The 26,011-nt window shown below is 33.3% G+C and overlaps 1 protein-coding gene and 1 long non-coding RNA gene across 2 annotated transcripts in view; one reads left to right on the forward strand and one right to left on the reverse strand.

Moving 5' to 3' along the window:
* LOC143222842 (uncharacterized) overlaps positions 1 to 5,488 on the reverse strand; it is a 48,348-nt gene extending 42,860 nt beyond the window's left edge. Inside the window, exon 1 of the long non-coding RNA XR_013012531.1 lies at positions 5,350 to 5,488. This is a non-coding gene — a long non-coding RNA (uncharacterized LOC143222842). The remainder of the gene's footprint in view (positions 1 to 5,349) is intronic.
* Positions 5,489 to 5,795: 307 nt separating this feature from the next.
* Positions 5,796 to 23,015, forward strand: LOC143222840 (homeobox protein six1b-like). Its single transcript, XM_076449924.1, has 2 exons — positions 5,796 to 6,661; positions 20,213 to 23,015. Exons 1-2 carry the CDS (start codon positions 5,997 to 5,999, stop codon positions 20,598 to 20,600), a joined length of 1,053 nt encoding a protein of 350 aa, XP_076306039.1. The 5' UTR covers positions 5,796 to 5,996; the 3' UTR covers positions 20,601 to 23,015.
* The last annotated feature ends 2,996 nt before the right edge of the window (positions 23,016 to 26,011 follow it).

The following is a 26,011-nucleotide window of genomic DNA, read 5'->3' on the forward strand; positions in this document are numbered from 1 at the left end:
ATACAAACAACTCCGCTACCCTACTCTCCTTCCTCACTTTCATATGTTCTATGTAGCACTTACATCTTGAATATCTTACAAAATTGTGAAATTTGTTTGTTTGTTTTTGAATTTCGCGCAAAGCTACACGAGGGCTATCTATGCTAGCCGTCCTTAATTCAGCAATGTAAAACTAGATGAAAGGCAATAGGTAATCACCTCCAACTGTTGAGATACTCTTTTACCAACAAATAATCACTTTATAACGTCACTAAGGGGATTCGAACTCGCGACCCTCAGATTACGAGTCGTGCGCCCTTCCTATTTGTTATATAGATGTTCCATGACATAACATTGTAGTATATTAAAAATAACTTTTATTTTACGTCACAGATGATTGGATCAAGGACGGTAATTTTTCAGCATTGTATTCTGTCTTTTAAGGAAGAAAAACAATGGCTTTGTCTCCCACATCTCGTGTGCACGTTTTTTTAAATGAGAGTTATGAGTCGTGCTAGCTTCCCGTTGATCTACACGAGATATTTTACCTTAAAAACGAAACAAAATGTTTGAGTTAACGATCAGTTGCGTGAATGTCTACATGTGTGATAAACTCGCACGTGTTACACACACCTGTATTTTACTTTGCACAACCTATACATTGTGCATGGATATTTGAATTATCAACAAAACGGTCGTTGTGAAAGCAGATGCGTTTGTGTTACTCATACGATACTCACAGTTGTGTTTTATTTTATGTTGGTTGCACAAACATTTCACAATATTGTTTATAACACGACGTATAAACTCTTAAATATTTCACATGTGAGTCCACAGCTAAAGGTTAATACGATGATCGAACAAAACACAGGTAAAAAATTATACCAGTTATTAATAACACAAAATGTTACCGCCGGTATTGACGACACTGATGACAAAAGCAGTAAAAGTAATAAAGCAAACTTTGAAATTGTTTTTTAGGTAAAAAAACTCACAAATAAACAAGTTTCACTGTTTTTGCTCGAACTTAGTATATACAGTAACATTTTACCATTACCTTTGTTTTATATTCCTGTTAAGGAGCCGTAATTTTTCTTGCTCCAACATCAATCATGCTATAAACTTTTTTTATCAGGAGTGCCAACAGAAGATAAATAATCCTATGTAAGGAATGTCTAGGAGGTATTACAACAAAGATTTGGTGCTGGAAAAGAGGTGAAGACCCCGGATGCTCCGCGGTTATAACGAAAGTTATTTATTTTCTAAATTTTGATATCCTCTCTGAACTGGAAAGATGTCACTGATACCCTAAATTTTTCCTTCTCGCAGTGGAAATACTTAACCAAGTTGCACTTATACACTTATTAAATATTATTAAAATGTTGACTTTAAAAAGTCGTATAATTTAGATTAATATCATTTATATTTTCGTTGTTATTTCGAACATCAAAAATGCTTTTGATAGTTTTAAAACATATTGTTATTAAGTTCCATTTTCATATATCCAATAAGTTTTATCTTGATTGATATCCAATAACATATTTTGCCTTTTCTGGTAGGCACCACTTCAACTCCAGCTATGAGTCGTACAACTCACAAACATTTATCGGTGTCCTAAAATTCCACCTCTCAAAATGGCGTCGCCGTTACCAGTGTCAGAATACATATCGCCATTCTTGGTAAAAATATTCTTGGTCAAGATCGATTATATCCAGTAAAAATTGTTAATTTTGAATAATAAATGTTATTTTATTTATTGTATTATTTATACACGACAAACTTAATGATAGCAATCAATAAATATTCAAATTATTACATCATTCTGCTGTTTGTAAACATAAGTTTATCTGATATTTTGCGCCCGGCATGGCCAAGTAGTTAAGGCATTCCACTCGTAATCTAGGATCGCGGGTTCAAATCCCCGTCACACCAAACATGCTCGCCCTTTCAGCCGTGGGGGCGTTATAATGTGACGGTTAATCCCACTATTCGTTGATAAAAGAGTAGCCCAAGAGCTGACGGTGGGTGGTAATGACTAGCTAGCTGTCTTTCCTTTAGTCTTACACTGCTAAATTAGGGACGGCTAGCGCAGGTAGCCCTAGTGTATCTTTGCGCGAAATTCAAAACAAACCAATCTGACATTTTATGATCGAAGAATATTTCTGTAGCTTTCATATATGATTTAACTTAAAAGCATTTTCATATGGAGAAAAAAAAACGTAAAGAACCTATAAAAAATTTCTGATCTGTGATTTGTTCACAAATATTCTAAACTTTCCATTATTTATCCACAATAAGGTCACCCAATAACTGCGCACAATACTTTATTTAATCTACACTAATATAAATAATGTAGAATTTGCTTTATACAATCGTACTTAAATGTCGTTATATATATTTTGACAGCTGAACTGCATTAGAATTGTCAGCCCACATGCTGTGACATAATAAATGGGATAGTTATAAAACCACTAATAGAAAAGGCAAATCATATGAGAAGTAAATGCATAGATCAATATATTTTGAAAAAAAAAAGAGTTTTTATTAAATATAAAACTGTGCTTTGAGATATGTAGAAATACATGGTTATTTGAAACTGTGCATAAACAAAATTGTATTTTTACTTTTATTTCATTTTATTTTCGAATTAAGTTAAATAATGTTGATTCGTGATAAAAAGGTAATTTTAAGTAAAAGAATGTTGAAGTCGAGTCTGATGTATTATTGTTACTTAAATTTTAAAATTAGACATACAGGTGTACATTCATCTGAAAGATGAACCACTGGTAGTAACAGAGAAAGATAGGTAGGAATTGCTTTGAAACTCACATATTGTAAACACACATTATTTGTTAAGTATGTGTCCACTTTCTTTTCTTCAATTTAAAAAAAAAATCATGTTAATACAAAGGACAACCTATTGCGTCTTGTTAGATTATCTTTGAAGAGAGAATCACTTGTCTCAAATTAACATGTTAGTTTAGGTATGTTTTTTTTTTTCCTTCTCGCGATAATACCTCTTTAAAGACATCTCAGTTTGAATTTGTGTGTGTGTGTGTATGGAAAAACCTTACTGAGAAGAGCGAAGCGACCCTGTTCATGGCATGTCATTAAATAGTTATAAAAAAAACAACTCATTTCAGGTGTATAAGCTAGTCCTAATGAAACATATGTATAATATAATAAATTTATGAAACACAACGTAAACGGTAAGTGTGCTTAAATACAAATCTATACTCCTACGTATTTCTCTGTACGTATTTTAGTCATTTCCTTTCTCTTGTCATTTCCTTATATGCAACAGTTCACGTAACATGTTATGAGGATGCTTCGTCTCCGTGACCATGCATCCCAGTAAGCAGTTTGTCCTATCAATACGGGCCCGGCATGGCCAAGCGTGTTAAGGCGTGCGATTCGTAATCTGAGGGTCGCGGGTTCGCATCCCCGTCGCGCCAAACATGCTTGCCCTTTCAGCCATGAGAACGTTATAATGTTACGGTCAATCCCACTATTCGTAGGTAAAATAGTAGCCCAAGAGTTGGCGGTGGGTGGTGATGACTAGCTCCCTTCCCTCTAGTCTTACACTGCTAAATTAGGGACGGCTAGCACAGATAGCGCTCTAGTAGCGTTGTGCGAAATTCAAAAACAAACAAACCTATCAATACGTTAAGTAGGCACGATCAAAACAAAGTACGAAATACCAATCCCACAAAATCTGTAAGTCATCGGAGTTTGTAATACGTTTTCTGAATTACTTTGCATCATGATTAGTTGATTATAACTGTTATGGGATCCGTAGCCACATATAAGTCACACAATTAATATTTAAATTAATGTAATTAATTACTGATATCAAAGTACTTGCAGTTACCTATATATGTGTGTGACTCCACTTGGGATATATTAGTTAGTATAGAGTTTTCTGAAGTACAATACATCATGTATGATAACAAATTATTAAAATTTTATCTGTTATATTTCTAGCCTATGTTATAAATAAACATAACAGTCGGTCCTTGCAGCCAGAACAAATATTCAAACCGAAACATTTTATCGTGTTTATTTCTAAGTTGTAGTATGGATATTCTGTTACTTAACAGTCAGTTCCTGAAGCCACTACAAAAAACTTTATCCGGAGTACTGTCTCGTTTGTATTTGAAGGCTGTGATATAAATAATTAGTTCACGCCACACAGCAGTACAATACCTAAACTGGAGTGCAGCGTATTCGTCCTGTAGGCTGATTAAATTAATATAAGAGTGATAATACTAGCATGTTCTAAAACAGCTGATTTATTATTTATTATTTGTAACTAACTTTCTTTTCCCTCGTATATTAATTATTTTGACATACGTATAACACAATCTCGCCGATAGCTAGTTTTAAAAATGATATCACGTGTATTACTTTTCAGATAGGTAAAACATATATTTGTGTACATGATGCTGTTATATATGATAAGAACAAAACTCTATATCGAGTTTCTGAGAGTAGCACCAGACTTTATAAGCAGTTCCCTCGGAAAGAGATAATCTCAGTAAGTGTTCCCAGTTACCCAAAATATCCAAATTTCAATTATGTATATAATGAAGCAGAGTGCAAGCTTTGCTATGTGGTTCTCATAATTTTATTCTAGTTGAAACTAAACTTTTACGATTGCACCACCACGTCTTCTTAATTGCCTTATAAATGTGCTCTTTTTTTAAACATCTGTTTTACGACATATTGAAATGAATCTCCAAACTGTGTGATGTTTCTGAAGTAAGTTTAGCGTGACGTTCAAAGTACGTATATGCAAATTTTCTTGCGCCGTTGTTCGTGCTTCGCACGCGCGTTTTGCACCAACTCACGAAAGTATGTTTCTGAAATCTCTCATTATAGAACCAGTTTTAATTTAATATTTAACCACCAACCATAGACATACTGTCCTCTATTCGTTGAAATGAGCCTGGTTGTCGTAACATAGCAGAATGCATAGTTTGAAGACTCATATTTTGAAATCTGTCATTACGCAAAAACATAGTTTAAAATATATTACAATAATATAAAATATACTAAGGAAACATACCTAAGATGCTTATAAATTCATATGTTTTTATATGTAATACATATATTTTTGTTCGCATACTGTATATATAATTACACATATTTTTGTGATCTCAAAATTAATAAAAAAGTTTTAATGTATTTTTTTTTCAATTAAAATACTCCCGGTATTATATTTATTACTAATTTCTTTTGGTAGTATAAATATTAAACAAAGTACTTAATACAAGACTGAATTACGAAAGTGTGTGTGTGTTAGGCATAATATACTGTTTGAAATGATACATCAATGTATTATAAATTATACTGACATCAAAGACTTACCAACCACAGTCCCTCCCAAAGGCTCTATCATAAACGCTTGTCGTCGGCGGAAGCCATTAATGGCTCCTCAAGTGCCCTCCTGTTTATACATTTTCATTAGGACAATTGCCTTGTTGCTGATGTCACCACTTAGCAATTGTTGTCCTCTCGATACACTATTTTAAAAGGGTCGAGATTCAATCATGGTCGTTATTCAGTTTTTCCTCTCGTTTCACAGCGTCCGTATGATCCAGCTTGGCGTATAACCTTACTCTCAGGGCTAGTTACTTACGAGTAAAATCATGAGGGAGGAGTTTCTTTGGTTGATTGACATAGTTACCATAGCAACACCACCGATGTCTTCACGCTGATGCTAACCAAGCGGAGGGCCTTCAGCGAGAGCCAATCACGATCGCGAAAACGATCATTGCCAGTGCCTAGAAAATGATAATATAAGATGAATCACTTAGAGTGTGGCGTGTTTTCAAGAGTCGATGTTGTTTTAGTTCAGACGACGGTTGGTGACTAGAGAACTACAGCTGTAGGTTCTTGGATCTGAAGGAAGACACTCCACGAAGACTAGTAATTCTAGAATAGTTTTGACAATTTCTAGCAGACCTTTCACGATTTCGCTATCCTGGAATAGTTTCACGAAGCAAGCATAATCCATGATTGTTGGCCACATGAACGACAGTGTGGCAGGTCCCCACCTATCTGCAGTCTCTAGCATGTTGTCCCAGACTTCATGCCCCAACGTCAACCCCTCCTCCCCCAGTCCCATGCTCCCATCGTTTGGATTCACCCAGGAGCAGGTAGCCTGCGTGTGTGAAGTGCTTCAACAGTCCGGTAATATTGAAAGGCTAGGCCGGTTCCTTTGGTCTCTACCAGCCTGTGAACATCTTCAAAAGAACGAAAGTGTGCTGAAGGCTAAAGCTCTGGTAGCTTTTCACCGAGGCAACTTCAAGGAACTGTATCGGATCCTGGAAAGTCACAACTTCTCTCCAGCCTCCCACTCGAAACTCCAAGGACTCTGGCTCCAAGCCCATTACACTGAAGCAGAGAGAATTCGCGGCAGGCCGTTAGGTGCAGTCGGCAAGTACCGGATCCGCCGAAAGTTCCCGTTGCCTCGAACGATATGGGACGGCGAGGAAACTAGCTATTGCTTCAAAGAGAAATCACGGAACGTACTCCGAGACTGGTACTCACATAATCCTTACCCCTCGCCACGTGAGAAGCGCGAGCTTGCTGAAGCCACTGGACTGACCACCACTCAAGTCAGCAACTGGTTTAAAAATAGAAGACAAAGAGATAGAGCGGCTGAAGCGAAAGACAGGTGAGAAGTAGGTTCTGAATATTTCTAACAAAGTGATGGAAAAATAAATCTAAATTACATAATCACGGTATTAGCACAACAACCAGACTCAAAGGCAAGTTGACCATGTAACGCGGCTACTATTATGGATATAATGCATGTTATTAGGTGAGTAAGAAGATTGAATAGAGTTTAACATTACAGTTCTAAGTTATTTTCTGACACTACGTTTTTTCGCCACACAAGTTATTAGTACGAGTTGACAGGTATAACAATAACTGATGTGACACACATATAAAATTTTTAAAAATGAAAATACAGGCAATGGGAATGTTGTCATTAATTTCTTGTTTTTAGTTTCAATAATCGTATTTTTAAGGTGTATAAAACACTTTTAGTAATTGAAATATAGTTAATATTCTAATCTATATGTTTTTTACATACCTGTATTAAATTTACGAAATGTGTATTGAAATGTTTTCATGACCTACTTTGGTCATGTATTATATGATATTATTGTTAATAAATATCTCTATATTCCAGTTGCTACAAAAGGTTCTATCTGTTACATTGTTCCAAGCTTCACATCATGTTTGCTACCATACTGCGCATGAGCAGATTGTCGACAGCGATGAATAAGCACTTGAATTCGGACCTTCGTAATGCATTATAGTGTTACTTCTGTTAAGCCTGCGTTATTGTACGCACACGTTTCTGAAAATGATTTTACAGTGATCATAAAATCAGGCTTCAAATTAAGAAAACAAATCACGTGTGGGAACATGGATTTTAGTTTAATAACTGCTACAGAGTGCTAATTCACAATAATTTCAAAGTGTACGCTGCAGAAAGCCATTTTATAAAAACAATTTCTGAAACATAAAAAAACGGTTTAAAGTTTGGAGTCAGAGTTCCTAGTTTTGAAAAAGTGCTACACTAAATCTAAGTAAATTCATCAGTTCTCTAAAACACGAACCAGTTCGTCTCTTCTCCTAACTCTTTATATAAAGTTCAACTGTTGTTTAATTTCGTTTCTGTTAGATAAACCATCAATATAAAATTACATATGTGCATATAGTTAAATGAATAAAATGCACAGACTGTACACACATATAAACAGGATTCTAAAAACAATTAACTTTCTTATTAATAAATACCCACTTTTGCCGTTTTTAAGTTTTTGGATCTTACTTGTAAAATAAGATTTAACAATTGAAGTAAGTGTTTTGGTATCTCATTAAATAGGTCTAAGTAACTGTATATTTTTAGCGTGTAGATTTTTGTCCACTTCAATATGATTTGTACATTCTTAAGCTAGGCACCATTACTATGGGAAGATACTATAGTAATATATGATACAAAATGTATATTATTATAAAACTACTATTATACAATTAGTTTATATGTGCAGGTCAATATAACTCTTAAAATAATCTGAGTAGGTATAACGTATCGCCAGTCATTTATTACATGATAGCTATTTCTAGACAACTAATTTCATTATGATCATACATTTACATTACCACTAAACATTTGTGTCCATATGTCTAGTGTATAAACCTGTCGTGATAACGGAATATAATTGCAGAATGCCTATTATCTATAGTATTACACCAGGGGAAACAAAACACTTGAAATCAAGATGAGTGATCGACACAGCTGTACTCAACGACTGGCAATACGAAGCAGTTTAGAGCCATACTTATATATTTGTTGTGGGAAGCATATGCATATATATATTAATATGACAAGTATAGATATTTATTAGTTTCTGCTGGACTTGCGTTATTTGAAAGTCATGTATTGTATTAGGTTTTTAACACAGTATGTATCATAGATATAAAAGTAATAAATTAAAAGTGATTTCGATGCAAGCAACAATTATGCGGTAACAAACTACTTATTTACTGACGAAAACAACAATTATTTAATAAGTATTTATTTATTGAGATAAGTACCAGTTATTCAATCATATTGGTTACTGATGCAATAACAAACTACTTATTTACTGACATAAGCACCAGCTATTCAATTATATTACTTACTGATACAATAACAAACTACTTATTTACTGACATAAGCACCAGTTATTCAATCACATTATTTACTGATGTAATAACAAACAACTTATTTACTGACATGAGCACCAGTTATTCAATTATATTAATTAATAATGCAATAACAAACCACCTATTTACTGACATAAGCACCAGTTATTCAATCATATTACTTACTGATGCAGTAACAAACAACTTTTTTACTGACATAAGCACCAGTTATTCAATCACATTACTTACTGATGCAATAACAAACAACTTTTTTACTGACATGAACACCAGTTATTCAATTATATTACTTAATAATACAATAACAAACAACTTATTTACTGAGGTAAGCAACATTTATTCTATAGCGTGATGTTAACTTGCTGATGCAGTTATACAATAGCTACTCGTTTTTACTGATGTGAGAAATAATCGTTCAATAGTAATTATTCCTTAGCAAGTTTATTTACTTCTTAAACGTTTACACGAACGTATATTACATGAACATATAAACGCATATTTCTTTCTTTCTTGTGTGACGAGGGAAAACTGGTTTTGATAACACATATAAGAAATAACAAGTTTCTAGGTTTGTTTAGAAAGTAAATGAGAGTGTGTGTAATGTTGAGTTATCTGGGAACTATTTTAAATACCCCTAAATCACTATTACCATGCTAAAAATATTATTCCTATATATAGCACACGCGTATCTCAATACACACACACGTATGATGAATATATAAATTTAACACCTAAACGTATAACTCGACAAACAAGGTTAAGCTCGTAAGATAGAAAATCTTTAATCTTTAATCGAAAAATTTTGTGTTTGTTGTGTGCTTCTGTCATTGCTCAAAATAAAAATGTAATGAAATACAAGGCTTTATTTTGTACAAGTTAGAAGCGGTTTAGATATCGTCATAGATAAATGTGGAAAATAATGATGTAACAGTTGAAATGAATGGAAAGTATGAACAAAAAATATAATAAATAGAATTATATATATATATATATATATATATATATGTGTGTGTGTGTGTGTATGTGTAGTCTTCCTAATGCAAAGCACACCTGCTTCATCGACTTTTGTGCTCTATAAGCGCCCTCACACGATTATATCGACCTTTTAATCATTTTCGTTCGGAAATAACTATGTTATAACTTACGCCACCAAAAGCTTATTACCGGATGAAACACACGCGAATAGTCTTCGATATAATCTATTATATACTTGTAGTAGTCTTTTTCTATTCTGATTTTTAACTTACGAAGATACGTATTTTTTGTAAAATCTATTTTTATTGGGTTTGGTGGTTACTGAAATGTTTATCGTATTCATAGAAACCGTGAACTTTAAACTTTTGTAGCATTATAATTTATTAGATCTTCAACATTTCTACCATCTTTCACTATCTATTGATTTTCAAGAGTGAAATACGCGTTATTGGAATCTTTGAAAGTAACGAAAATTCAGACGTACAGAAGCAAATGTGACATTTACCATAGCAAGTTAATGTTGTTTCTTATTCTTTAGACGTACAGAAGTAAATGTGACATTCACCATAGCAAGTTAATGTTGTTTTTTATTCTTTACACACAATATATTATTTTTTACATTCTTTTAATTCTCCATCTATTAATGATGCCAACTAATTTCATTCATGTTGTAAATTGTCCATCACATAAATAGATATTGCAAGTTACATTTCTGTCACGCTCTAAGTTAGCTACACATATTTCATCACATTACGTCTTTAATTACCTCATCACCAAGTCCAGTTACAAATGTATAGTTTATCACGTCGATACAACTAATCAGTTACTTTCTTGTATTAGTAATTCATCACGTAAATTTCACGGACTTGTTTCGTTCTCTTGCAAATATTTAGTTATACTGAGAAGGTTAGATTTTTCAATCAGTTTGTGGTCCATTAAGTTGTAAAACTTGATAAAAAAGAATTAAATATCTACATTTAGCAATTTTTTATCCTAATATTTATTTCCTTTTAAATGTTATTCATTGTTTACTTGTAATTATAGTAAGGGCTCAGAAGCAACTGACTGTTAATCTTCCGTGATGACGAAAAACCCCACTTGTAGAGAAAAATATATAAATAACAACGGCTGGTATGGGTTGAGAAAATTCTATGTTAAGGAGCAAACAACGTTTCAATCTTCTTCGGTCATCATCAGGTTCACAAAGAAAGAAAGAGGTAACTGACCGGTAGCTGACCACATGTTTGAAGGCGGTTGTATAATTGAGTGTAGGAATGTAGAGGGCGTGCTTAGATGTTGGATATATTTATTAATATGGGTATAAAGGTGTTCCTTTGTATTGGTTTATTTTGGGCTTGAATTGTTGTATAAGCAAGGCTCCTTTAATTTTGCGTTTGTTTATGTTTGTTTCTTCATTTAGTATTTGGGTGTTTTCTTTTGTTATGTCGTGTTTATTTGACTTGCAGTGTTCGAAAACGCGTGAAGGTGACTTTTTGTGTTCTTTGAATCTGGATTCAATTCTTCTAATTGTTTCTCCAATATAAAAGTCGTGGAAGTTATCACATTGTAGTTTATAAATAACGTTGGTGTGGTGTTTGTCAGTGTAGTTTTTACATAGTATATGAATTTGGTATTAACTGGAATGTCATAGTTTGTTACTAGTTTTTGCCAAATGTTGATTAATTTACTGCTGATGTCGGGAATACATAGCATGCAGCAGTATATGGTTTCGTGATTTCTTAATTCGGGGGTTATATTTACTTTTGTTAGTTGATTTTGCAGAAGAAAGCCTACATTTGTTTGATGTTTTTCATATAATTATAGTTTTTACTACCATTCATTGTTTTTAATTGATTGATTTTTCACTGGCTTTCTGATGTAGTAAACTACTTATTATTTTGTAGTGCATTGGGTACACTTATTAGTTTAAGGTTTTGGTATTTCTTTTTAACAAATGTAATGTAGTCTTCACTTATTCAGAAGCATCTGTTAAACTGATTATATTCTGATATTATAATATATGTTAATCTCAGTTTAGGAAAACCCTTTATATTTTGTAGAATATGTATATAAGTGTGATATTTTAATGAAGCTGTTCAACGTTGTAGGTGATAAAAACGCTTTCATTACAAAAATATGTTGTGAGCATAGGGAACACGACGAATATTCTTTACCTTTATCATATGTGTGACAAATAAACTTGATATTGTTACGAAAGTGCTGAAAGTACAGATATCAGTATTTATCAAAGTACCTATAGCATAAATTAATATTCAAAATAGTACCTATAGCATAAATTAATATTCACTGTAGTACCTAGAAAACAAACATTAATATTCATTATAATACCTAAAAGACAAATAATAATATACATTACATTAAAAAACAATTATTAAAATTCACTGTAGTACCTCGAAGACAAATGCGAATATTTATTTTACTGTCTAAGAGATAAATTAACGTTCATCATGATACACAGTTTAAAAATAAAACAGCTTATATTACTCTACAAAAAATTTATTTTTGGAAAGTATTTTAGCCAGGACATCTTTAAATCTGAGCGACATATAACACGAGTGTTCACATATGTTTAGATCATTAATTAGAAATTTTCCATCAGAAGTAGTAGACATAATCTTATGAAAAATATTGATTATAATTCAATAATGTAGAAAATATTAAATTAAAAATAGATTATAAATAACTACAGAAACTTTATATTTGCGTATTTCTTTAAAAAATAAAAGCAACCAGCAATTTAAAACGAAATTGATGGTTTAAAAATACCTATAATTAATACTGGTTGTCCATAATTGCATAGTCAACTGCTGTATCATTAGTTTCATTATTATAATTCAGAATATTTCTATACTTGTGTATAAACTGTTGAGAATACGTTTGATATACTTCACTAAAGTAGCAAGTCTGAAGCTCGTACAAAATCAACATTTCCTGATCATACTTAGAACACATCACTTCGATCTCAGTCGTTCAACAGGTCATATTACGATAGAAGGCATACTTGTACATAAAAATTATTTTGTATCTATAATTCCAATAAAATCACTTAACCGGACGTTATAAGCAAAATATTCTACTTAATAACATTTAAAAAATGGACATATTTCTCAGGTGTGTTAAAAAGGTACTTTAGCTGTAATTGTCCAATACCACTTTTATCTGTAAAATAAACACTCAGCACATGTAGGTAAAGAAACATATTTTGAGCAGTCAGGTTGCATACTAGGAAGTACAATGATGAAACGAGTGTGTAAACATAACAATAGAGATATTTCCGCTTAAACCATGTTTACAGCTATTTTTCTGTGAAATATTTAATTGTATGCATTAAGTTGACTGAGTGCTCTCATTCTTTTCGTACAACCTGCTAATGTACATCAACACCCATACAAATTATGTTTTTTACTGATGTAAAATAACAATTAATTAATCATTAATCTCTTTTCTTCTTCAATGTTCCACAAATATATAATTATTTTTAAACAACCAAAAGTCTACACAAACCTTTACGGCCATGTGTTCGTTGATTTGGTAATAACAGTTTTGGAAGGTTAGCATCTGCAAAAATGCAATAATTTACGTCAACACCTACTTTCACACAGCTGTTGTGTGATCAGTGTACACAGACTCTGATAATGCGGTACAGCGTCATGAAGATGTCTGATGTGTGTGTAGTAATATCATGTTTTGAAAACAATATAATTTGGTTGTTGTGATCGGTACATTAGGTGCTGTGAGAAACAAATAAGTGTTCAAAATATCGCTGTTGGCGTTTATTAGTAGCGATATTTTTATATTTATATTCGATTTATATATATATATATATATATCTATTTTTTTACACTTAAATTTTATCTTTAGAATTGTGATATATATATATATAGAATATTAATACTGAAGACTTAAGTAAAATGAAATAAAACAAAATCAAAAGGAAAGACTGCGTTAAAAAACAGCAAATCTAAGGTTAGTTGGTTATAAACAAAAAGAAGCCGAAACAGAAATAAAAAATCTGCACCAATTGAAAGGAGGCCCGGCATGGCCAGGTTGGTTAAGGCTCTCGACTCGTAATCTGAGTGTCGCGAGTTTGAATCCACATCACACCAAACATGCTTGCCCTTTCAGCCGTGTGGGCGTTATAATGTGACGGTCAATCCCAATATTCGTTGGTAAAAGAGTAGCCCAAGAGTTGGTGGTGGGCGGTGATGACTAGCTGCCTTCCTTCTTGTCTTACACTGCTAAATTAGGGACGGCTAGCGCAGATAGCCCTCGTGTAGCTTTGCGGGAAATTCAAAACAGACCAAACTAAACCAGTTGAAAGGATCCCCAGGTTACAGGCAATAATGTAGGATATAAAATTACCCTACGTACTTTTTCATAATAAAAATTATGTACTTGTTTTGCAACATAATTTTTATTTTTCTAGGTTTCTTTTAAGGATTTTATAGCCGTCATTTGAGTTAATATTATAATGTTTGTCGTCTTGGTAAGACTGACTCGGAGACTGGCCTATCAACACATATGTGCCTCAGATCTTCTATTTTTCTAGGATAGACTTGTTTCCACCAGTTGGAATGTTAATTATTGAATAGTTGAAAAACGAATAGCGGACCAATTACAAAGAAATGCATTTTAAAAAACGACTCACCAGCCGGACTATACATTCACCTTTGTCCTCTTTTGTCCTCTTTTGCTTCTGGTAAATAAAATTCTTTAAAACTTGTCGTACCTTCTTCAGTCGTTATGCAGAATGATATTTTTTGAGCCAGTTATAGGTCGGCTCTTAATGATAGCGCGACTTCAGCTGTTATTGGATGATTATCACATTACTGCATGATTTAATGTCTTTAAATCGATTTTTCTAAACTAGGTTCTCAACGAATACATGATGATTCAATGCTTTACCGGAAGCCTTCTTCGAAAGGAAAGGCCTCGCATGTTGGTGGTGTACAATTCGATATTTTGTCTTTAGTTTATATTTAAAACTAAAGTTGAATAGATAAGTGTATAGATTAGTTTTAATTCTTGGTAAACCTGAGCTTCTGTTTTAGCGTTTTAAGAAAATTTTCTATTTAAAGAAAAGTGTCGTTTATATTTATGCTGAAAATGTTAGTTTTCAACATATCGCAGCATTTAAGAGGAAATGAAACCAAACTAACATTTAAGATTGGCCTTAGCTTTCGTATTTGTTTATTTGTAGTTAAGCACTAAACTATACAATGAGTTACCTGTGCTGCGCCAAAATGAGGTATTGAAAACAGATAAACGGATATTATCGCTGAGACACTTGGGAGTGTGGCTTGCTTTTGTAAATACGTCTAGAAGATACACTTTGTAACAAATACACAAACCCAAAATACATTAATTTAATAACAATAAGATAGAACTTCTACAGAAAATCTAAGAAAGCTCATTGCAGTGAACAATGGTAAAAATTATCACGCTATTTCATAAACCAATAAATAAGCATGTTTTTATTTATGTTATTGTTTCATTATGACACTCTTTAGATAATTATTTTAAATAGCATGCCAGTTGAATAAAACAGAAACGTTAATCTTATATATTCTTAAGATAACATATATATATATAGATTCACTGTGGTAAATAAAATACAACTGCAAATACCTTTCACATAATACATAGTTCTTACTCTAACTGGACTCGCTCTTTTTCAGGTTTATTAACAAAGAGTGGAATTTTCAGAAACCAGTAAAACTCAGCGAAAAGCGGTAAACAAAGGATAGTTGGGGTTCTCATTTATTTTCAGAAGTTTATTTCGTTATAAATATTTTTATTTAAACAAAATTTCTTATCAAAGTTCATTTAGTACTTAAGTCGTTTTCGTATCGACTTTACATAGGTTATTGGGTCCGGCATGGCCAAGCGTGTTAAGGCGTGCGACTTGTAATCTGAGGGTCGCGGGTTCGCATCCCTATCGCGCCAAACATGCTTGCCCTTTCAGCCGTGGGGGCGTTATAATGTGACGGTCAATCCCACTATTCGTTGGTAAAAGAGCAGCTCAAGAGTTGGCGGTGGGTGGTGATGACTAGCTGCTTTCCCTCTAGTCTTCAAAAACAAACAAACAAACATAGGTTATTTCAAGTCAATAAGCTGCAATAAACAATGAAATTTTCTGTCGATAAGCATGCAGTATATAAATAATTACAAAAACGAAAAACGTTTCGGAATTCACTTGAGCTCCAATAGAATTGAGCTCTTCAGAACCAATATTGTCTTCATTTCCCCTTGTGAGACAGGCGTGGTCAAACAATTAGCATGACGAACCGGAATCTGACGGCACGTGTTTCGAGTTCCGTTGCAGTTTAATTTTTCGAAAGTATAACAGGATTTTATAAAATATTAATTTCATACAGACAGTAAAGTTAATTTCAAGCAATTAAATATCACATTTATAGGGTCTGCCTCCCACACAACGGTACGTCTACAGATTTATAACGTTAGAAACCAGGTTTCGCTACAGGTCGTAGGCACAGCACAGCAAGTCCATTGTTTAGCTCTGTGCTTAACTACAAATAAATCATAGGGTCTATTTAAGGTAGAAACAGTATCAAATATTTCACTTAAAATCAGCTCTTTTAGCGAAAACATCAAAGAGGCGTAACAAAACAACGGAAAACAAAAGACTAGAGATTTCATTAAAAGTATTCGTGTTTTATTCTATTAACACTTAATATTTGAATTACAAAATGTAAGGTATGTATTTACATTTTGAAAACGGGGCTGAGCATATGAAGACAATAGCACACGAATACTTGGTGAAAACGTCTGATTCATCTTGTCAGAATGTGAAATGTTGACTACTGTTTGTTCTATGCTTGAAACAATAAGCTTTCACGATGCTTGGAAGGCATGAATGAATGTAATCTCTGAGCAGTATCATCTGAATAAAACATATGATGAATAGAACAGTGTAAAACGGATTTAGATTCTATGAGCATTCAGGAGCATGCTAATACTTATATATTGACGTTGTTTTTAAATACTAAATTTTATGTATGTATATTTTACTATATTTTATGTATAACTTTTACACAGTGCAAGGTGTGCTGGAATTTATAGAATACGGCACAAAAGGCACAAATGTATGGATGTGAAATAGTATTTGAATACGTGTAAGATAATTAATAAAATCAAATGTGATTAAATCACAGCAAGGAACTTTCATTTAGTGAAGAAGAAAAGAGCAGTTGTTACATTGCAAATTTTGATTGTAATCAGTATACATACTTATTTGAAATCCTTGAAGATATTGGATTTTTCTGTCAAACAGGTGTATTTATATTACATTACTTACTGACGAGCTAATAGAGATATTAGCCTTTTGTCTACCAGAGTCGATTGCGTTTGTCTACTGCGACTCTTATAGATGTTTTTCCAATACGTTTGGTTATGAGTACTTTGTCTGGAATGATAGAAACTATAAGGCCCCATGTCGAAAGTTCGCGATTTTGTGTTAGCAGAATTCAGCTAAAAAGAGTGATATAATTTCCTACTTTTAGTACGTTATGTTAAAACTAATTTAAATGCACAAATTAGTAAGCCGTTAGGCATCCACACACAGTGTAAAGTTGCTGTGGAACGGCATGCACCAGAACTACATCTTGACATTGTCTGTTGTTAGGTAGTAATGTGCTGTAACCAAATACTATTTACTTTTGAAAGGGGTTATATAACAACCATTTTCCTTGTGTTTAATAGCAATTGAAAACAAAAGGGGTTAAATCAGTTTGGGACATCAAGACTATTTCCAAACAACCCTGCAAGAATTCTTTCCATAGCATACGGTAAACAAAATGAGGCGTTTTGTGACGGATGAGAGTTCACGAACACAAATTCCAGAGATAAAATTCGTCCAAGTGCTCCAGACAATAATGCACAACATAATCAAGAAAGATCTTCCTCTGGAAAAGCGACACAAGGTAGTGTACTCAAGCTGCTGCTACTATCACATATCAGTTCAATAGTTGTAAACCTCAAGCATTTGGTAGAATGAAACATATATTCGAACTATTTCATACAAAGACATATCAGTCAAGGCGCTGGGCAAAGCGCATATGGATTACTCACCAATTGGATTGTTCAAACTGTATACTAGATGGATTACGAAAAATAAAGCAGGGAGGAGGGGTGTACTTTGAACATGATAGTCTTACTATGAGACCCTTTGTAATGGAGATTAAGCTTCAGGTCTAATGTCTAGATACGTGGTGACCAGATAGAGTATGACAAGACGTAACAACATAGTCTCTACAAAGTGATGAGGCTCCAAAATTGTTTTAGTATTCTGTATTCAGACCTCTGTATTTGTTACTCTATGAAAACTTTCAGTTCTTTCAAGTAAGTTACCCCCCATCCTCCCAGCAGACTTACAACGCTAGAATCCGAGTTTCGATAGTCGTGGTAGTTAGAACACAAACAAATCAAGGTGGTAGCTTTGTGCTTAATTTAAAATAAACAAACAACTAATCTAGGCACGTTTTAGAAACTTATCAGTAAATCTTCAGTGTTCCTCTCGTAGAGTAATTGTAAATTAATAAAACAAAATGTTTGCCCTAGTTTCACAAATTGAAACTTTTAAAGCGATATTAGTTATACAAAGCAATGGCCCCTTCCTGTTTCTCTGAATATTCAGATGATTTCAATAGAATAATTAATTTTGTCACACTTTGTTTGTTTGTCGTTCATGTCACAGCTACACAACAAACTATTTGTGCTGCGCCCACTACGAGTATCGAAACCCGATCTTTAACGTCATAAATTCAGAAACTTACCACTTAGCCACTGGAAGACCTTTGTTTATTAACGAAATGGAGTGTTGGAAATATTGTATTAATACTTAACTTACCTTGTACTTCCTCACTCCTGAAACATAGGTATAAAAAGTCCTGGTCCATTATGTTTGATATTCATGTTTAAAATATATAACATTATAAATTCCAAAGCTATAAAACATATTTGTATCGTATTATAAGTATATACCGAAAGAGCCATCAAAGAGTGAAGGGTTAACTGTTTGGGAAGGACAAAACAATTATTATATATCTGTAGATATGTCCGAAATAATGCTCTTACTTTTATTATTTTATAAAACAAGTAACGTAAGTGTTTTAGTATATCTTATGTATCACAGAAGACAAAGACAATTAACAGACTTTACATTTTGTGTTATATCATCAGGTTATTGTTAAAATATTATCTGTTTTTGTTTTTTAAGCGCGAAACTAGATATGGGACAATCTGCGCTTTCTCTGCTGCGGGGTTTGATCCAGTACTTTTAACATTAAATTTCCGAAATTTATAACTATATCACTAGGAGACAGGTAATTTAGGCTAAAGAAAAATTAATTGCATATATACTGTTTTTAAGGTAATTATTTAAAAAATACAACAAAGATACACTATTTTCTTCTTTTCCTTTTTTGGTCCTGGCTTGATGAAGAGGTATTAATACTAAACAGTATTTTAATATTACGAATGTCACATCACATAGGAGAAAAATTCTAATCTTATTCCAAAATACAGAACGTGTATATGTGTGTGTGTGTGTATACAACATAAAGTATCAAATGAACATTCTCGTGTCCGCTGTTAACAAGTTATGCACTCTCTCCATAAAAAAATTATTATTAATGATAAGTTATTTTACCATAAAAAGGTTATGTATATTAAAACAAATAAAATATTAGATACATGCTATATATATATAGTAATTACAAGGTTTGGCTTATATATTTAATGTGTTATCAACATCTACCTGTCTATAGCTGCTACTTTACTATAATATCTCTTGTAGTTTCCACTAACTAAATACACATAAGTCATCAAAGTATCATAACGTGGGATATGCTTGTGACTTTATAAGATAAACTTTGAAATTTGTAGAAATAAAGGCTTAAGAAATAAAGAAATAAATGTCAGGTAACTGGATTTATAGATAGCATCGAACATAATCCACCAGTACAGGAAATTATAGAGGTCGCATTGTCATATCCGATTAGTTCACTTATAGTTTATAGTTATCACAGAGTATAGAACACAAACTTCTTTTATGAACTGTTTTTCTTCGGATCGTTTTTCTGTTATGTTATAGGAACACTGCTTATTTGAGACGACATATGTAATAGTTTTTCATCTTCAAGTTGGGAGCTTTGTGGGTGTGTCAGAAACAGACTTTGCATATTTTTGAGAGTATAGTACAATTAATGTAAATGAAGGTAGCCCGAACTGCTCTAATTGTAAACATTGACTTAAGGTTAAGAGCCATTAGTTAGAAAGATGCTGTGTTGGAAGGTTTGAGGAGTCAGTACATATAGGCTTAGAAGAACAAAGAATACAGGTGACAAAAGTGTTTTCAGACTTCTGTATTTCACTGCTGTCTTTTAATCTATGCCGCAGATTGGATCGTAGAAAAAGGACCACCCCTGTGGCTCCTCCGGCGTGGTCTGATGGAACAAAGACACTAACGACTATGTTTGTTTTCTTTCAGAGATGGAGAAAAAGGAAAAAACACCGATTCAAACAAAGTCTCCGAACCAGAAGTCTTGGAAAAAGACGACCATAAAACGGGAACAGACCATCGACAGCTGCTACAAAACTCTGACTCCGAACCTGCAAGCAGCTCTGATGGCATCTTCGCCACGGAATTGAAAACTGCAGGAATGAGTGTTGCTACTCCCAGCCCAATACTACAGCATCATCCGGTCGCTACTCTCTCGCCAACTTCATCGGTCGGAGTCAATCAAACCGCCGCTATAAGCGGTGCCTTCCGCTTAAGCCATCCTTCGGAGTTTCCGACAGCCATGCACGGAGCATTGATGCATTCACAGCTGGGAGACTTCGGGTTAGGCCTACCTACAGATTATCATTCTTTATGACGGTCAGTGGCGGGGCCTGTCCGATGGTAGAACCAAGGTGTCCGGCCAGAACCCGCCGCCAACCACTGTCGCATGCTCCTCTGAGTTTCTTCATTCCCTTGTTAGAACCTGCAGTGTGAGCAGATGGTTTGAACTTTAAAATTAATTTATGAAACAGACAATGGCATCCATGTTCGTGCATGTAATGTAGTTTTGTTGTGGCAGGATGTAAAAATAATTTCACCACACGTACTTGTGCATGCAAGATGTGAAGACGTGTTTGGATTTATTGTGACATTCTTACCTTAATATTCTGTACATACATAGCTAGTGCTTATTTAAGTTCATTACGATTAAAACGTGTGAATTTGATAAAACATGATATCATGAAGCTCATTTGAAATCAGTTTAAAATAAAACACGTTTTTACAGAATTTAAGATGACTTACAAACATATCATGCTTCTCTGCATTCTTCTGAATATAGTAGGTGAAAAAAATTGTGAAAAAAATCCATTTTCAGGATAATATATATTCATTAAACAACTGATAATAAACTTTAACCTATCTTCATAGTAGCACTAGCACAGTTCTCAGAAAGAATTAGTAAGTAAAAAGTTTAATGAAGTTACAAATAAACCTTTCGAGCTTCATAAAACTGTACTGAGCATTTAACTCACTTCGCTGACTTTTGATGTATCCATATTAAATAGATAAAGTACTAATATTAGATATCAATATTATACTTTTAAAGCATATAGAACAGTGTACTATCCTTAAAATAATAACAGATGATAAAGTATAACATGAAACTGGAATTTTATTGGATTTATATATTTTTTTTAAATTTCTGAGTGTTTAGGAAAAATTCCGCTCTCTTTCTTATGATATATTTAGTCATACATAATAAGCCCTTGCCAAATAACGTAAAGTTATATAACAGCATGTTTTGGTTTTGTGATAAATTTTATTTTGACAATAAAAAGTCCTAGTCACTACAATTTACGGTACTGTAATTTCTACCGTTCCATTCCTTCCAGTTTAATTATGCGTGATCAAACCTATGAAGGATAAACATTACTAATTTTTAGAAAAAAAACTCCTCGAATGAAAACATATATATATATATATATATATATGGCATTAAATCTTGATGTCCATGGCTTTTTTTTCAGTACTCTACACCTCAATATTTGCTGTCATGTATAACTAGTGAAAACAAAATAGAACTACTAATATAAAAACAACTGTTTTACCTCATGGTACAAGACGATTAGTGTTTTTGTATATAGTTCTGACCAAGATCACTATTCTTTTTTATATACATAGATCCTTCTTCACAACAGAGAGCACTTCCAAACTGAACTTTTCTTCTAACTGTTCTTATTTACTCTCGATATTAAAAACCTTCTATTTCCTTTACGTTTGCTGAGTATTTTGCGATATTGCATGAGTTTATAGATAGACATCTAAAAAAGAAATATAAGCTTTTACTACTGAAGAAGAAAACACGTCTATTATGCTCGTTGTAGTCATCACATAAACTGGGCATGCATATTTTTTACGAAAGTATAAACTGCCAAGTGCGTGTTCAGATTCTGTAACACGATTGTAAAAAGAAGCAACATAAAACTATACACACATTGTACGAATTATCTAGATTATATTTCGAGATAGCTTATAATTTTTTTCAATAAAATTTGATTCTACAGTTGTAACGTTCATAACTTAATCAAAATCATTCAAATAATGACAGCATATAAAAGAATTAGGCACGCCATTGATTGGTAGAGCCTGAGCCTCATCTTGTTATAAACTTTACGAGTATAATAATTATCAGCTTGGTTTAAAACAAAAAAAAATCTTGAAACCACAAAAACCACCCAACTTTGGAACCTACTATGATTAAATGGATTTTTATGAAGTAACGTGTAACAGTCCATAAAAACCTATACTTTAATTAATACAGTTTCTTTTTGTATGGTTTGGAGTTTTACGTTTTTTATCAAGGAAATTGAGATATTTGTTTGAACTTGTTGAAAAATGCAACAACAATGTTTAATTCGTAATTTTTATGAGTAAACATTCTTAGACTATAGTTCTTACTTTTTGAAACCACTATTTATATAATTCCACAGTAATTGTGATGTGCAACACGTGTGAAAGTTAAATAACCTGTTTAGGGTAAGGATATGTAAATATTAGATAAATGTTTCCAAATTTTGATGCTGTAGCCAAACGTAGTGACTAGAATTAAAACTTTTTGCCATTACAGATGGCGCTGCAGTTGTTGTACAGTTATGCCAACTGCTGAGTATATCTATTTGTACTTGTGTGTTTATGAAAACATGATGTTCATACATTGATTGGTGTGCATAATATGTGTATTTCAGCACCAAGTGTTGTGTAAATAAATTAAAGAATTTTTGAAACCTAATTTATCTCAACTTTTAGCATTCTTTTTGCACAACCAGTTTTAATTTCCACCTACTGAATATTTTTTAGTTGCAATACTGGCTCGGCATGGCCTAGTGTGTCAAGGCGTTCGACTCGTAATCCGAGGGTCGCGGGTTTGCGTCCCCGTTATACCAAACATATTCGTCCTTTCAGTCTTGGGGGCGTTATAATGTGACGGTAAATCCGTAAATTGGTAAAAGAGTAACCTAAGAGTTGGCGGTGGGTGGTGATGACTAGCTGCGTTCCCTCTAGTCTTACACTGCTAAATTAGGGATGCCTAGCGCAGGGATCCCTCGTGTAGCTTTGCTAGAAATTGAAAAAAACAAGCAAAGTAGTTATATTAGTTCTATATGTACAGTGTGTTAGAATTTCAAAATGATCCAGAAATTCTATTCAGAGGAAAAGTGGGAAAACGTTTGCATCGTGTCTAGTGCCACATTAAACTTAATGATATTTCAGTTACATAATTACTTTACTTACTGTGAGGTGCTAATTTTACACTAGTTGAAGTGTAAGGTTCCATCCTTAATTTGTTAAACATTCTCTGTTTTGATTAAATCTGGGAAATTTGTTATTTGCGTAAAAAAACAACAACAAACAAACTGTAAAATGCAGTATAGTTGAATGAGACATGATTTAGTTTGCTGTAATATAAACACATTTCAATTTTTTTTCCTATTAAATATTTTCTTGCTTAACTTTTGTTTCAGGGTTACCAGTGTTTGTAATGTAGATCTCTAGTTTTCAAACGCTTAAAGTTATTTTCGTATATATCATATTGACCGGAAGAATATTGGTTTATCACAATACATTGGTATAGCTTGTAATATTTATTAATGAGTAGTTTTTATTGTTTTGATCATTAGATAGAGAGCAATAAGGAGATAATTTTGATTTATAACATTAAAGAAGAGTCAAATAACTGTTACTGTCGTCTAACACACTTTTCATACATAAATATACTTTATTATTCCAAGGAGAGTATAAAACATCTGAAAATTAAACATTTGCTATGGTAAGTAATGATAATGACTGTCAATGGCGTCAGAAGACGTTTCTAGGAATAGTTCTTAAGCTTCGCAAGGCCTAGCATGTCTAATTGGTTAGATCGCTTTACTCGTAATGTGAGGATTATGGATCATAACCCTCCTCCACCACAGTAGCTATTTCAGCTGTGGGAGCGCTATAATGTGACAGTCAATCCCACTATTCTTTGGTAAAAAAGTATTCCAAAAACTGGCAATTGGTGGTGTTGACTAGCTGCCTTTCCTCTAGTCTTACATTGCTAAATTAGGGACGACTAGCGCAGATAGCCCTCGTGTAGCTTTGCGCGAAATTCAAAACAAATCAAATCTTTTTGTATCTAAGCGCTGCGTTTCACCAACGACGAAGATGAAGGTCAAATAATTGTTTAAGTTTTAGCAAGAAGTAATGAAAACTGTAATATTCCATCTTGACATTCCTATATCTTCCCTACTCTCTGTTGTATTTTGTTTGTCTTATAATTCAGACAAAGAAACTTTCGTTATTTTTCATCATTATTGACGCGTATATGAAGACTTTGGGATCAAGTTAATGTTTTTTATGTCATTAAAACGTCTAAACGGCTTTGTTTTTTTGCAGTTTTACGAAGCTTTTTGTTAATCGCAGTACCACTAACTAATATAGACTTTTTTTTTTCTCAGATTGACTAACACCTGTATCAAACATATATTTATGTTCTTGATACAATATTGAAACACGTTTTAAAGTAAACAAAATTATTATATGGACTATTCTATTTGTTTATTATAAAAGTTATTAAGCACAAAGCTACATAATGGGCTATCTGTGCTCTGCCTACCACGGGTATCGAAACCCGGTTTTTAGCGTTGTAAGTTCGAAGACATACCGCTGAGCCACTTGGGGAGCCTGCGGTGTGTTAAACAAAGTAACTTATTACTTTCGCAATTTGAGAATCCGTTACATATGGTTTTGTAGAAATGTATTTGCTTTTTAACAAAACCTATAATGGTGGGCTGATTATACATCTCTTGTATATTTGCTTCTTTGTTTAAACTTTCAAATTAATGATATTTATGACCTTATTGAAACTCAAATTCACCAAAACCAAAATGATATATCCTTTTTTTCGAATAGCATTTATGTGTTGTTAGAAGAGTCAGTAATTTAACCTTTGAAAGAATCAGGAGTAACCCCGACAATCGCCAGGACCTTTTACTCAAAGAATTTCGATCAGCAAAGCGATTCATAAATCTGCCTTACAGATAAGGCACTAGTTTCATTGCACCAGTTTACAAGGACAAAAAAATATTCCAGTCCTATAAGGTGTGCGCGTGACACGTGCAAGTGAGTACCAATAAACATTATTTGAAGTGCTCCCTCCACATCAAACGAGTGTGGTTTGTGCCAAGTGATGGACACTGACTGCACGTGTGTCTTCGATGTGCACTATGAACTGTCTGCTCGGCCTCAAGAGGGCCAGTTTATGAAAGCTTGGGTGTGAAAATGTGAAACTCGATTCCGTTAAATAGGGGACAATCCAACTAGTTTTTAAGTTACTTAATATCAAACTCTGCAAATAAATTAAAAATAATTGGCACTTTTTACGGGGTTGGTGGTTATATTTCTGGTTTTGACGTACATTTTATGACTTACCTAATAATACAATGTTATGAGAAACCGGAATACAGAACATTAAATCCAAACGACTTTCACAGTCTTTTCTTTGATGGAGCATTCTTGGTGTTTTATGTGGTGGTTTTAGTCATTGGTCTAGAAAGAACCCGGATGAAGTAACGTAAAAATCCTCATAAGATATTGTCGTGGGTTCGTCCAAAATAATAATGCATACTTTTATGTTAGATAGCCTAACAATCTGGAAGGTGGGGTGCCTATCGTAATGCTGTATAAAACCTCTGGTTGTGACATCACTGTTTGTATTCGTTTTTCACAGCACGTGACGTTTTCTAAACA

Source organism: Tachypleus tridentatus, chromosome 8 (assembly GCF_004210375.1).
Source record: "Tachypleus tridentatus isolate NWPU-2018 chromosome 8, ASM421037v1, whole genome shotgun sequence".
Classification (NCBI taxonomy): Eukaryota; Metazoa; Arthropoda; class Merostomata; order Xiphosura; family Limulidae; genus Tachypleus; species Tachypleus tridentatus.

Excerpts from the sequence above, each read along its gene's own strand:
- LOC143222840 (XM_076449924.1), top strand. The coding sequence starts at position 5,997 with ATGATTGTTGGCCACATGAACGACAGTGTGGCAGGTCCCCACCTATCT. Across the intron at positions 6,662-20,212 it reads GCGGCTGAAGCGAAAGACAG|AGATGGAGAAAAAGGAAAAA; the intron begins GTGAGAAGTAGG and ends GTTTTCTTTCAG.